At 47.6% G+C, this 14,419-nt stretch overlaps 2 protein-coding genes across 2 annotated transcripts in view; both read left to right on the top strand.

Moving 5' to 3' along the window:
- adam19b (ADAM metallopeptidase domain 19b) overlaps positions 1 to 14,350 on the top strand; it is a 17,417-nt gene extending 3,067 nt beyond the window's left edge. Inside the window, exons 4-23 of the mRNA XM_025063182.1 lie at positions 6,875 to 6,953; positions 7,032 to 7,108; positions 7,707 to 7,908; positions 7,996 to 8,061; positions 8,561 to 8,632; positions 8,716 to 8,882; positions 8,979 to 9,063; positions 9,731 to 9,870; positions 9,955 to 10,132; positions 10,213 to 10,319; positions 10,475 to 10,653; positions 10,808 to 10,916; positions 10,993 to 11,203; positions 11,462 to 11,539; positions 11,701 to 11,809; positions 11,890 to 12,019; positions 12,114 to 12,213; positions 12,299 to 12,661; positions 12,757 to 12,827; positions 13,066 to 14,350. Of these exons, the coding sequence (XP_024918950.1) occupies positions 6,875 to 6,953; positions 7,032 to 7,108; positions 7,707 to 7,908; positions 7,996 to 8,061; positions 8,561 to 8,632; positions 8,716 to 8,882; positions 8,979 to 9,063; positions 9,731 to 9,870; positions 9,955 to 10,132; positions 10,213 to 10,319; positions 10,475 to 10,653; positions 10,808 to 10,916; positions 10,993 to 11,203; positions 11,462 to 11,539; positions 11,701 to 11,809; positions 11,890 to 12,019; positions 12,114 to 12,213; positions 12,299 to 12,661; positions 12,757 to 12,827; positions 13,066 to 13,072 (2,530 nt within the window). The 3' untranslated portion in view covers positions 13,073 to 14,350. The remainder of the gene's footprint in view (positions 1 to 6,874; positions 6,954 to 7,031; positions 7,109 to 7,706; positions 7,909 to 7,995; positions 8,062 to 8,560; positions 8,633 to 8,715; positions 8,883 to 8,978; positions 9,064 to 9,730; positions 9,871 to 9,954; positions 10,133 to 10,212; positions 10,320 to 10,474; positions 10,654 to 10,807; positions 10,917 to 10,992; positions 11,204 to 11,461; positions 11,540 to 11,700; positions 11,810 to 11,889; positions 12,020 to 12,113; positions 12,214 to 12,298; positions 12,662 to 12,756; positions 12,828 to 13,065) is intronic.
- On the top strand, positions 1,357 to 5,206 carry LOC103391404 (tubulin alpha-1C chain-like). The gene is made up of 2 exons (XM_008327660.3): positions 1,357 to 4,189; positions 4,289 to 5,206. Exon 1 carries the CDS (start codon positions 2,836 to 2,838, stop codon positions 4,183 to 4,185), a length of 1,350 nt encoding a protein of 449 aa, XP_008325882.1. The 5' UTR covers positions 1,357 to 2,835; the 3' UTR covers positions 4,186 to 4,189; positions 4,289 to 5,206.
- Positions 14,351 to 14,419: the final 69 nt, after the last annotated feature.

Here is a 14,419-nt window from a genome sequence, read left to right as displayed (position 1 = left end):
CATCAGACGTAGCCACCGTGTCTGACTCTGTCCCCTGAGGGGTTTGCCCCCCCCTCACCCCGGCCCCCCACTGCTGTCCCTACTCAGGACAGGGTCAATCTGTCAGAATCCCCTCAGGGTAAAGAATTCCCATCAGTCAGGACGGTGACAGAAGTGAAAACACGAGATGAGAAAGTGGTTTATTTTTATGATTCAGTGAATAATTGTGAAATAGTCCTTTAAAGAGGAAACACAACTGAACAGTAATTTAACCAGAGAGAAAAGTACATTTCAAAACCATTTCTCAACAAAACATCACCCAACAGTTTCCTGGACAAGTAGTCGCCCACAGTGTAGCAGGGTGTATTTATATATGCTGTATATTTATACACACACACACACACACACACACACACACATATATATATATAGATAGATAGATAGATAGATAGATAGATATATAAATATATATATGTGCTGACTCTGGAGGTCACACTGAGTCGTGTCAATGACTGGATCTTCAGCATCACTTCAGGATCATTTGATTTATACTTCATATGAAAATATAAATGAATACTATATTTACATCCCAACGTATTTTGTTGATAAAGTTGAATATAAGATTGTATTTGTAGTTTTCTACTACAGGAGTAAAGATGACACTGAATATCAATGTGTAGTTGGCAGCAGGAGGAGCAGGAGGAGCAGGAGGAGCCGGTCTCTGCTCCTCTGTTATGTTTGTGTCACCCCTGAGACTGTTACCCTGACAGTGGGCAGATAAAGGAGAACCATGTGGGGGGGGGTTGTTGTCCAAACAGTTTGATTCTCACCCGATGTGTTCAGTTCAGCACTGAAACTAAAACAGTGATAAAGAGTTTCTGCTTATCACACAGATCTAATCTGATCTAATCTGATCCAGATTACCCCGGTCTTTCCTGCCCCCGTCCCACCCCCCCCAGAGCTCTAACTGCTCCTGTTTATTTCTCCTCCTCTCCACTCCCCAGTAACAACACTTTGGGAATTCCCTTCGACTGAACCATCAGTCAGGTTCAACACGGTCTCCATGGTCTCCGTCCTCGTTCTTTAGTGACCACAGACTCTGATCTGTCAAGTGTCTGAGTGAATCCAGACCAGGTCCGTACAGTCAGCGCCCCCCTGTGGTTGTAGGTCTGTGTGCGTCAGCATCAGTCTGCTGGGCTTTTATCTTGATGAAAGAGGAGGAGCCGAGTTGGTGTGGAGCCAGGTGGAGGTTAGGATGTGCTGAGTCAGGAGGGGGGGGCGGATGGGGGGGGTGAGACAGAGCAGGAAGAAGAGAGAGAGAGAGAGAGAGAGAGAATGAATGATGGATCCTCCCCCCTCCTCCTCCCCCCATGCTCTGCTAACAGCTACTTTCCCTCTGTCCCATTCTTGTGTGATGATGTCATCAGATAATGTACCAGAATGTGACCCACTGCCCCTGATGTATTACCCCACCATCTATCCTCCTCTGCCCCTGCTGTGCTATCTCTAGAGGGCATTAGCATTACTCCTCAGACCTCCTCCCTCCTCCCTCCTCCCTCCTCCTGCTCCTGAACCAGGTCTTTGTCTCCGCTCGGCTGCCGGACCGCCGTGATTCATCCTCCATTCAAACGCTCAATCACGGCGTCTGTCTGGACATTGGAGGACGTCCAAACTGTGGAGGGGGCGTCGGGAGGGGGGGCGGTCTGTCATTACACAGAGGTTTTTATGGTCTGGATTTGAACACTGCCGCAGCCACACTTCAATCAAGCCTAAAAGCTTGGGGGCATTCCAAGATTGATGTTAATTCCCAGATATCGTTGATATCCAGTCAGGACTGAGATCAACGTCTTCCTGTGACGAGAGAGTCGTTCAAATTAGCAGCAGCGCTAACCGTCCACCTCCAGACAGACTGGTCCAGGACTCCGTCTGATCAATGTTCACTTTTTCATTTCCTTGAGTCCTTGAGTCCTAAACTAAACGAGGTCGGTTGTGTATCTACTTCACAGTACTTCACAGTATTATCAGTCAGTACTTCATGTACTTCATCTGGTGTGTACTCTGAACGTCTGTCATTTACAGTTTTTTCTTTACATCTAATCAGTGTTTGTTGTTTCTAATTAGCTACCGTTAAAAGTAGAGAAATATTCAAATGTTTGAAGCCGTCACGAGGCTGTTACTGAAGTTTTCTGCTGGACTGAGTCCAAATATACTTGTTCTGCTACTGCAGGGAAATCAAAAAGTCTGCAACCAATTAGGGAAATGCAATCTGCTGCCAGTAGGTGCTGCTCTCCACACCAATCAAGTCCTTGATTGGTGTGGAGGGTAAAAGAAAAAGAAGAAATGACTGAAACTCATCAACAAGTTTGGATCTAGAACCATCTGATCTTAATTTTTATTTTCCTTAAAAAATACTCGATTTCAGTCCATAGACCGGTGTCAAAGGTCATCCTCCAGAACTCTACAGAGAACGGATTCTCTGACCACTGAAGAAGAAGCCGACCAGATGTTGTTGACCATGATGACCTGTGTGAAGGTCATCGTCGTCCATCAGTCTCATGTTATGACAGATGAAATGTCATCAGGGACGTCATCAATTATGCAGTCACTTCTGATCATCAAAGGAACATGAAAGGACTGGCTCATTAAGTCTGACTTGCTTCATTTAGCTCAACTAATTACAATGAATAGGTAATAACAAACCCAAAAAGAAGAGGAGAAAAGAGGAGAAAAAAAAAACATCAGAGAATAAAATCAAGAAAACAGGGACAAAGACGAGTTCATCATTTGCTGCCGACACAACATCCGTGCTGCGTACACCGTGCAACAAACGTTTTAGTTTTCCAAACGTCAGGAAACATGCGTGAGTGTATCTCCATACACGTTGGCCAAGCAGGAGTACAAATTGGCAATGCCTGCTGGGAGCTCTACTGCCTGGAACATGGTATTCAGCCAAACGGACAGATGCCAAGCGACAAGACCATCGGAGGATCCGATACCTCGTTCAGCACCTTCTTCAGTGAGACCGGAGCTGGAAAGCACGTTCCCAGAGCTGTTTTTGTCGACCTGGAGCCAACTGTCATTGACGAGGTGCGAAGCGGAACGTACCGCCAGCTGTTCCACCCTGAGCAGCTGATCACTGGTAAGGAGGACGCCGCCAACAACTATGCTCGTGGACACTACACCATCGGCAAAGAGATCATTGACGTGGTGCTGGACAGGATTCGCAAACTGGCCGACCAGTGCACCGGTCTACAGGGCTTTTTAGTTTTCCACAGTTTCGGGGGCGGCACCGGCTCTGGCTTCACCTCCCTGTTGATGGAACGTCTGTCCGTCGACTACGGTAAGAAGTCCAAGCTGGAGTTCTCCATCTACCCAGCTCCACAGGTGTCCACTGCTGTGGTGGAGCCCTACAACTCCATCCTGACCACACACACCACCCTGGAGCACTCCGACTGCGCCTTCATGGTGGATAACGAGGCGATCTATGACATCTGCCGCAGGAACCTTGACATCGAGCATCCCACCTACACCAACCTGAACAGACTGATCAGTCAGATCGTGTCGTCCATCACCGCGTCCCTCCGTTTCGACGGTGCCCTCAACGTGGATCTGACAGAGTTTCAGACCAACCTGGTCCCATATCCACGTATTCACTTCCCTCTGGCCACGTACGCGCCCGTCATCTCTGCTGAGAAGGCCTACCACGAGCAGCTGTCGGTCTCCGAGATCACCAACGCCTGCTTTGAACCAGCCAATCAGATGGTGAAGTGTGATCCTCGGCACGGCAAGTACATGGCTTGCTGCCTTTTGTACCGCGGCGACGTGGTGCCCAAAGATGTCAATGCCGCCATCGCGTCCATCAAGACCAAACGCACCATTCAGTTTGTCGACTGGTGTCCAACTGGTTTTAAAGTGGGCATCAACTACCAGCCTCCCACTGTGGTTCCTGGTGGAGACCTGGCCAAGGTCCAGAGGGCCGTGTGCATGCTGAGCAACACCACTGCCATCGCAGAGGCCTGGGCCCGGCTCGACCACAAGTTTGATCTGATGTATGCGAAGCGGGCCTTCGTTCACTGGTACGTGGGTGAGGGTATGGAGGAGGGGGAGTTCTCTGAGGCCAGAGAGGACATGGCAGCACTGGAGAAGGATTATGAGGAGGTAGGAAGTGACAGTATCGAGGACGACGACGAAGGAGAGGAATTCTGAGCAGGTACGTATCCAACAGTCCAGTCTGGTCTTTGATCTGTGTCCATGTCTGCTGTGTCGAGGTCCTGATTTACATTTACTCATTTATTCATCTGACACTTAGCTGGAGCCAATCCCAGGGGGTGAAACATTGGGGTACGCCATGGTCAGGTCACCAGTCCATCACGGTTCAAACCATTTAGGTTCAGATTCAGAGCTGCAGCCAGTTTAGAATCTTGTGTTTGCCCAGCGATCCCTAACCTCCCAGAAAGGAGTGTTGACCACAGTTGTCGACGCCTCATCGACTCTAGATGGTTCTACTTAAGGCCTGTGTGTGTGAAGTGTGCACGTTCTTCATGTCTGTGTGTGTGTGTTCTCTCTGGGACTCCTCCACAGTCCAAAGGTTGTGCTGGTATTCTACTGTACAGAGACGGAGCAGAGGAGTCTGTCTGTTTGACCGTCTGTTTGACCGTCCACGCCTGTTTCTGTGAGAAAGTTCTTTGACTCGATAGTTAACTCCAACATTAGGGAGGCCATCTGCTAAAAAAGACCAAGAAAAAAGAAGTGGAGTAAGAAATAGGAAGCAGTGAAATAACAAAACAGATGTCCACTCCCTCTAAACACAGAACCACGAGAAAAACCACGAGAAAAACCACGAGAAAAAATCTGTAGGAAAAGAAACGATAACGTTAGAAAAGATCAGGTGGAAGAGTAAACTAGGAAGAGGTGGTAACCAACCAAAAAGTTCAAAATAGAAGATGCAACATAGAAACAATCAATCTGAAATATTTATCTTCATTTTGTGCTAAATATTCTCACCATAACTAATGCTAATGCTAATTTTCACACTAGTCCCTAAACATGTTCATGGAGTTGTTGTGTGATATGGGTTCAAGTGTATCACACTTTATTAATACCTGTAAATGTATCACATCTTAACAGTTGATAATTAAAAACCTTTCTCTAATAGCATAGATGTTCAGTCCACAATAACACGATCTAGAGAACCAACAGACGTAAGTGATATAGATTAAATGGAAAATAAAGTAATTGTTCTGTCTTTTTCATTTAAATAAAATTCCTGGATAAGAAAACGTCCTCGATACCTAAAGTTATTGGTTAAAGTATTAATAAAATAACAACACATTTCAAGGGTGTATTTCTAACTTCAGTGAACTTTGGTCTGAGGATCATCATCTCAGGTGTCAGGTCTTCTCTGGTAGGTCAGTTACTGAGCTGATCTATAATCAGTACTGTAACATTCACTGACCTGTTGACTTTGTTAGTTTATCTCACCCCCACCCCCCCACTCTCACCTGTAGATGGATAGCTGGGATTGGCCCCCGCTATAACATCAGTGGTGGATAATGGATGGATACATTCACTGTGTCCCCCCTCCTCCCCCACTCTCCCCCGTGGTTATAGAATAAATGAGTAAATAATTCTAAAAAAAAGAATGAAAAACATGATTGAATTGTTTTTTGTATTTCTGATTTTTCAACTAACAAAAACTCTAGAATTCTGAGAATACAGGTGTTAGAACTAATGAGAGTGGAGACTGAAGAGACCTGAACCAGAACCTGGTCCAGAACCAGAACCAGAACCTGGTCCAGGGTCAGTGAGTCTGGGTTGTTCAGTCTGGTCTGGGACCTGCTGCGTTTCCCTTCAAATATATGACAGCAAACACGACTGGTGCTGATGATGTCGTTGATAATAGAATGATTGTTTGGTTTGTTTTTTTAATTTAATTTAATTTAATTTAATTTAATTTATTGATGTGACTGAATGTCTGAATTGAAATAAAGGATTATTGATGACATGAATCCATGTGCTGCTCGTTGATTCAGTCTCAGATGTTGGTGACCTCAGTGTCTGGAGCGTTTGAGGACAAATTACCATAAAAAAATATTATCAATGACTCAGTGTCAGGGTGAAAGTTAATGTTTCTACATTTGAAAAACAACAGAAGGTTTGAATAATCCCAATCCCTGAATAATCCCAATTAGCTGAGAGGCACCGGAGGAAGAGGATGAAGGACAAGAGTCTGTGGTTCCCAGTGGAAGGAGGGACTGAAGAAGAAGAAGAAAAAAATGGAGGTTTTCCTCAAAGTTTGACACTTTGAGGAAAACCTACATTTTTACCAGTTTCAAATCATCTTCACTCCTATGTTTTATCTGTTCTGAGTTAATGCTAAGCTAACCTAGCAGTGTAGCTGCCAGGTCCAGGTCCAGGTCCAGGTCCAGATGAGCTCACCCTGGTCTGTGTGAGGGACCGGAGTCGGACCGTGGGAGCAGAGATTTAGAAACATGTAGTAAAAAGAAGGCAGCTGTGAGGACGACGGAGTTTATGAATGAGGAGGAGGTGAACAGATGGGTGGAGGAGGGGGGGGGGGACGGGGCTTGGACTCTGTGTTGGATGCTACTTTTTAGAAAGTCATCCATCAGAGATGAAACCATGTCAAACAGAAAAACTCTGGAGGTTCAGACACAAAACAGGGAGTTTTTACTGGAGCCAGGATCTGCCTCCTGATTCTGCTGTCGTTCATCTCTGAGTGGAGCTCAGTCTGATTGTCTGAGTGGTTCTGGCTCCATAAATGTTTTATGAGCGGAGGGCTGCAGGAGACAAATGGACCTCCTTCTGTCTCCTCCTCTGAGTGTTTGTCGCCCGTGCGTGTTCTCCTCCAAACTGACTTCCTGTCTGTCCTCCTCAGGCAGCTGTTGGCCCATGGATACCAGGAAGTGTGGTACAGCCCAGAAGGAGTCCGCAAGTCCTCCTCTCCTGCCCCTGCTGTAAGTCTGCAGGACTGCAGGATGAACGTATGCTGCTGTGAAAAAGTTGTTCTCAGGCTGTGATGGTGTCTCCCACAGGGGCACTGTTTCTACCACGGGGCAGTTGAGGGGTTTGAAGGTTCCAGTGTTGCTGTCAGCACCTGTCGAGGACTCAGGTAAAGAACACGACCGAGACACAGAGTCCAGGAGCGACACTCACTGGCTCTGTGTGTGTGTGTGTGTGTATGATTAGTGCAGTAATACCACACGTCTTAATGGAAACACACACGGGCGACGGTGTTTCCGTGTCCTGGACTCTCCAGATGTTTCACGCAGCTGTGACTCCGTGTTTGTTTATGAGCAGCTGGACTCATGAATGTTGGTGTCAGGAGGGACTGCTCTATCTGTTCTGGAGGATTTTATTCACACACACACACACACACACACACACCAGGAAAATGTGCAGTGAAATGAATTTTCACACTGTTTCACTCTGACTTCAGAGGTCATGGAAGGTCAGTGAAGTGAAGAATGAAGCCTTGTCCCAGGCTGGGTTTTCACTGAGTTCTGAAGATCGGTTCTAGGCCTGTGAGAACTGAACCGACTGCAGCGGCACCAGTCTTCTGTGGTCCAATCATCAAAGCTTGATTATAATAAAAACTGCTACATTTGATAATAATCTTCTCTGACCTCTGACCTCTGACTTTGACCCAACACTTCTTGGACTTCTTGACCGGAGCTCATATGTCACTTCCTGTTCCCTCTCGTCTTCAGGGGACTGATTTCTCTGAACTCAAGCGTCAACTACCTGATCCAGCCTCTGGTCTCCGGGTCGGCAGGAACTCACGCTGTGTTCCGGGCCGAGAGTCTCCATCTGCCCACGGGGAGCTGCCTCCATCGCCACGGCAACAGCGGGACGGAGGAGCGGATCGGTGACTTCATCCGCGGAGTGGCGACATCATCGGGGAAAGTGAGGGTGAGTTCTGACGGACGGTGCAGCAGTGGAGTGTGTTCGGCGCCACACGTGTTGAATGGTTGAAACCAAAGTTGAATTAATTCACAGGAGAAGAGGGACGTGAGTCGAGCCACGAAGTACGTGGAGCTGCTGATCGTGGCAGACAAAACTGAGGTGAGGTGGTGACCAAACCCTGGTGTGTGACAGTGGAACGATGTTTGGAGTGAATCTTTATCAAATATGTGGAAAGAACGGACGCATCGTGAACGGGTTCAAGGTCCGTGATAATTCTCATTGGTTGAAGGTGTGAGGAGTAGACAGAGTTATCTATAAGTCACTGGTCAGACCGTGACACTACACACTCTTCTACAGTAGGTGGCAGTATGCGCCTAATAACGTTGGTATTGACCCACTATTTAACCCAGTCGTCAGGTCCCTACGTGGGCTGAGTGACATTCAGGTGTTGGAACAGAACGCGGCGGTGATCGTGTCGTGAGTCGTTACATCTTTATTCAGTGGTGAATTTAACAAATAGTTCAAATCAGTTCAATCTCTGACTCACATCCTGTTACTGTTTAGAATCCAACCTTTTGTGGTGTGTGGAGATGTCGGGGTGTGTGTGTGTGATGGGTGTGTCAGTTTCAGTGACCCGTGTCATTTCAATGTTCTGCAGTTTGAGAAGCATGGCAGTAATCTGGAGAAAACCAAACTGAAACTTCTAGAAGCTGCAAACCTCGTGGACAAGGTAACAGGAAGTCACGCCTGCGTTTGATTGACTCATCATCACCTGTCACATTCCTGTGCCTCAGCGTCTCCTCTGTCCCGCAGTACTACAAGGCCTTGAACATCCGCGTGGCCTTGATCGGTCTGGAGGTGTGGACCAGCCGGGACTTGATCAACGTTTCTGATAACCCTCACAGCACTCTGGCAGCCTTCCTGTCCTGGAGACGCAAACAGCTCCAAGTGTTTCCCAACGACAACGCTCAGCTGATCACGTCAGTCTCCTGGTTTTGTTGGCCCAGTTAGGTTGAGTCCTCATGAACCTCCAGTCGATGTAGTACTGATTGTGGGGGGGGGGGGTCTCTCTACAGGGGTAAGTCTTTCCAGGGCACCACCATTGGACTGGCTCCTCTCAAGGCCATGTGTTCTGACTATCAGTCTGGAGGAGTGAACACGGTGAGAAACAACAACCACATCAACCACATCAACAACAACCACATCAACAACAACAACATCAACCAGAACAACATCAACCACAACAACAACCACAACCACAACAACATCAACAACACCATCAACCACAACAACATCAACAACACCATCAACCACAACAACATCAACAACACCATCAACCACAACAACATCAACAACAACATCAACCACAACAACAACATCAACAACATCAACATCAACCATAACATCAACAACATCAACAACATCAACCATAACATCAACAACATCAACAACATCAACAACAACCACATCAACAACAACAACATCAACAAAATCAACCACAACAACAACAACATCAACAACATCATCAACATCAACCATAACATCAACAACATCAACAACCACAACAACATCAACAACACCATCAACCACAACAACATCAACAACAACATCAACCACAACAACAACAACATCAACAACAACAACATCAACCAGAACAACATCAACAACATCAACAACATCAACCACAACAACAACCACAACCACAACAACATCAACCACAACAACATCAACCACAACAACATCAACAACAACAACATCATCATGTGTTCATGACAACATTCGCTCCGACTGACAGAAACACCTCTTTTCCCTCCTTGTTCTCCTGAAGGACCACTCAGAGTCGGCCGTCGGCGTTGCAGCCACCATGGCTCATGAGTTGGGTCACAACTTTGGGATGAGCCACGACAGCGCCGGCTGCTGTCAGGCCAGAGCGGAGGACGGGGGCTGCATCATGGCCGCTGCCACGGGGTATTCTGACGGAGTGGGGCAGAACCCTGAGCCAGCAGTCATGTGATCAGCAGGTCACGGTTGGTGTCTTTCTCCCTGTTACAGACACCCGTTCCCCCGAGTGTTTAACGGCTGTAACGAGAAGGAGCTGAAGAGTTACCTGAGCTCCGGAGGAGGGAAGTGTCTGTTCAACCTGCCCAACACCAGGGCCATGTACGGGGGGCAGCGCTGTGGCAACGGCTACCTGGAGGAGGGAGAGGAGTGTGACTGTGGGGAGGAGGAGGTCGGTGTCTGTGTCTGTGTCTGTCTGTGTGTGTGTGAGTGTGTGTCGCTGGCTCTCATGACTAGCTCTCTCCTGTGTAGGAGTGTGACAGTCCCTGCTGTAACGCCAACAACTGTACACTGAGAGCTGGAGCGGAGTGTGCTCACGGAATCTGCTGTGACAACTGCAAGGTACCAGCACCAAGAGTGGACCATGGGAGTGGGCCATGGGAGTGAATGTTACATCGTCATCTCACCTGTGTTTACCTCTCCTCCCCCCCCCCCCCCCCCCCCCCCCCCCCCCCCCCCCCCCCCCCCCCCCCCCCCCCCCAGCTGAAGAGACCAGGTCTGCTGTGTCGTGCCCGCTGTGTCGTGCCCCCTCAGGACCATGTGACCTCCCAGAGTACTGTGACGGGAAGACAGAACTGTGTCCTGCCAACTTCTACCTGGTGGACGGTACTTCCTGTGCAGCAGGTCAGGCCTACTGCTACACTGGCATGTGTCTGACCCTGGAGCAGCAGTGTCTGTCCCTGTGGGGTCCAGGTGGGTCACATCTGTACTCTTTGGCATCACTACCTGTCCCACATGGCCATGACAGCACCACCTAGGGGACTGTTTGCAGTACTGCAGGACCTGTTCTCCCCCAGGTCACACACCAACATGTTCCTGTCATTTCTCTTTTCTTTCCAACCACCAGGTGGCCGTCCGGCCCCCGACCTTTGTTTTAAGAAGGTCAACGAGGCCGGGGACATGTACGGGAACTGTGGCAAAGATCTGTTTGGGAAATACAGGAGCTGTAAGGAGAGGGGAGGGTAGAAGTACCCCCCCCCGCCCCCCCCCCCCGCTGATCATCATCGTCTCTAATCTCATCATTTTTTACAGAGATGCCAAATGTGGGAAAATCCAGTGTTTGACTTCGGCCTCCAAGCCCATTGAGAACAACGCCGTGCGCATTGAGACCACCGTGTCAGTAGGGGGCACCAGAGTGCAGTGTATGGGAACACATGTGTATAAGCAGGGGGACAAGGAGACGCAGGGGGACACTCTGGACCCGGGTCTGGTCATGACCGGCACCAAGTGTGGAGACGACTCGGTGAGACTGTTTATCTTATGATGGATGTATTTATCTCTGAGTCAGGATATAATCTGTCTTAGATTAAAGTGAGACGATCTTCTTCTCTGGTCCAGTGTGTGACGTGGTTTAACTGTTTATTGACCCGTTTATGGAAGTTCTGACCTGGTGAACTTTACAGTGTTTAAAAACCTTTTTGTCAGTCACTTGTTTACACAGTGTAATCTAAACCCTGTGACCTTCTGACCCCCCCCGCCCCCCCCTTTGCATTCTGAACAGATTTGCTTTAATGGAGAGTGCCGTAATGCATCTTTTCTCCAGGCTGATCAGTGCAACGCCAAGTGCCACGGACACGGGGTAGGTGTGATGGACCCCGGCCCAAATTAGAATAATCTTTCTATAAGTGTTGAGCCCAGGAGGTGTGAGACCCCTGACCCAAACACACTGATCCACAGCCAAGGATCAGACATGAATGTGTCGTCAGTGGTCAGTGTGTGTGTGACCTTGTCTTTTTCCAGCTGTGCAACAACAACCATAACTGCCACTGTGACCCCGGCTGGGCCCCCCCTCTGTGTCAGCACCGAGGCTCAGGTGGGAGTGTGGACAGCGGACCTGTCATCGGCCACAGTGAGACACACTGTTGTTTGTTTTTGTCCCTGATGTGGACCGACGGCGGTTCTTGTGTCTGACCTCTGCTTCTCCGTCAGGTCGCCTCTTCCCTGCGCTGCTTGTTCTCCCTCTGGTTCTTTTTGTCCTTCTGGCCGCTCTTGGACTGTGGTGCTGCTACAGACACAGGCTCCACCCACTGAAGGCCACAGTTCCACCTCCAGTGCCAAAGTATGTGTTGAAGTGAACTGTTCCAGTCGTACTAATGTTCAGAGCTGCTGTAGGTCTGGTGGCTGAGCGACGGTTCTGTTCTGTTCTGTTCCAGTTGTTCAGTCTTGGTGGAGGACAAACCTCTGGTCACTAACTGTCCTGTGAATGGACACACCAACCCCACCTTCCTGCTGCAGAAGCAGCAGTCAGACCTGGTGAAGTTCACACTGATGTCCAGATTATCAGTTCTCTGTTGTTGCACCAGATCAGAGTTAACCCTCCTGACCCCCCCTCCCACAGGTGACCCCCCCCAGCTGTCCCAGCCCGTCGTCCTCCACCCGGGCCAGACATCCCATCGTGCGTCCAGCTGTGAAGCCGCCTCCTGTTCCTGCCTACGCTGCAGAGCAGAACAAACACCCACCTGAGCCTCACCCCCACCCCCACCCTCACCCTGCTCCTTCTTCTCAGGCCTTCACCCCCCCTCCTCTCACCCCTGCTCAGCTGGCCCAGCAGAGTCGGATGCGGGCTCCTCCACCACTCTTTAGACCTCCACCTTTACCTGTTGAGGTTTCTAAAAGCCACTCATCTCCTTCTGCACCAAAACATCGCCCTGACCCCCCAGGTCGACCCCCCCCTCACTGTCCTGTCAGCAGACCCTCAGGAGTGAGTTTCATTTCAGTTCATTGTGATTTCTGTTTATTTCTCTTTATTGTCCCTCATTACAAGCACTGAACATTGAATTTGTCGTTCTTATGTAGGAAAAATATAAAGCGACGGCTTCCACGAATGGTGCTTTGGCTCCATCTGCTGGACAGAAAATACCAAACAGGTTTTTTATATAAAAGTTATTATTAAATGCTGTTTTGTTTAAGAATAGTTTATTTAGTTCTGTAAAATTAACTAGTTTTGTTTTTATTATTTTAAGTTTTGCATTTATTTGTTTTAGAAAAAGACAAACTCAGTCATCGGTTATTTTTTAAATCTCACACTAAAACATCATTAACTTCTGGACATCTTTATGCCTAAAAATTAAACTGTTAACTTTCTCTCTTCACTTATTTTTCTAGTAACTGAACCAAAACCTCAGGGCGACTTCACGGACCACAGGTGTTCCGTGTTCAGTGAGGAACAACAGAAACAACAGAAGACGGAGAGGAAACCTGACAAAAGTGGTTCAACGTTTGCAATATATTTATGGCCTGTAATATAGAAAAATGTTCAGATCTGAAGAAATGGAATGTATTCCGTAAAAAGTTCTAGTTTAAGTCTGTATGTAGCGCGCATCAACTTAGAACTTTTTAATTGGTGTCATCATGTTTAGGCTCGTCTCAGACGTCACTGTTCAAACAGGGCTGATTCTCCAGGAAGAGAGAGTTGAATGTTTACAGCGCGGCCTGTCAGGAGTGAAGGGAAACTCTTATATTAAGAACCATGCACGTAGTGAAGAGCTTCCGCTTCGTCTGTGTGATCAAATACTGTGATTCTTACCTGGACCAATAAGGACCAGTGGAGCCAAACATGTGCTTGTGCTGACAGATACATATCTGATGAATATCTTTTTATTCTTTGTTTGAATTTTTTGTACTGTTATGACGTTGCACTTTTAAGTATCAAATATCTGAGACAGACCTGAAATGTTCTTTCTAACTGTGACCCCGTGACCTCCAGGTACCAAAAAGATGTCAGTGATTAAACTAACTCTTCAGGAATTTCTTAAAAATTAACGTTAAAATCACATCAGTCATTTTAGGCGTGTCATGTCGACCACGCGGTGCTGTGTTCATCAGCAGGGACACTGCCCTCTGTTGGTTTTTTCTATTTTTCCCTTTTCTTTGTAGCAGCTTCGAAATGTTCGTCAGTTAAAATGTTTGCCCAGTAGAGGGCAGTTATGCAAAACAAAAGTATGGAAAATTGTTGAGTGATATCATACCAGATGGCAGTTTGATCCAAGACTTTGTTGGTTTGTCAGACATGTGACCATCAATGAAGTGAAGAAAGTGTCGACGCCAAGATCAATGTGAAGAGAAGGAATGAAAATAATTGGACGATCACTTTTCTTCAGACCTAGAAATCCCACGAGTCTCTGTGAAAAGTTTTTTTTTTAACTTGGATTAGATTTATATACTGTAACAGTGATGATTGACAGGTGCACTAACACAGAGACCGTGGTTCCACCAACAATCAGGGAGGGGTTTATATCTGTTCTCTGCCTACTTTTCCTCAAGACGACGACTGGTTACTGGTTAAACTGGACTGGTTACTGGTTAAACCGGACTTTTGTGTCACTTTGTCCATGTGACCAGTTGAACCTGGAGCTCAAATAAAAGCTGTTGCAGATGAAACTGCCATAAAAAGAGTCAGTTGTTGTGATTGTTGCCTTCCTGCCCTGATGAATCAGGGACACCAATGACCCCATGACCC

The sequence above is a fragment of the Cynoglossus semilaevis genome, chromosome 15 (genome assembly GCF_000523025.1).
Source record: "Cynoglossus semilaevis isolate Cse_v1.0 chromosome 15, Cse_v1.0, whole genome shotgun sequence".
NCBI classification, from domain to species: domain Eukaryota; kingdom Metazoa; phylum Chordata; class Actinopteri; order Pleuronectiformes; family Cynoglossidae; genus Cynoglossus; species Cynoglossus semilaevis.
This window is presented reverse-complemented; position numbering and strand designations above follow the sequence as displayed.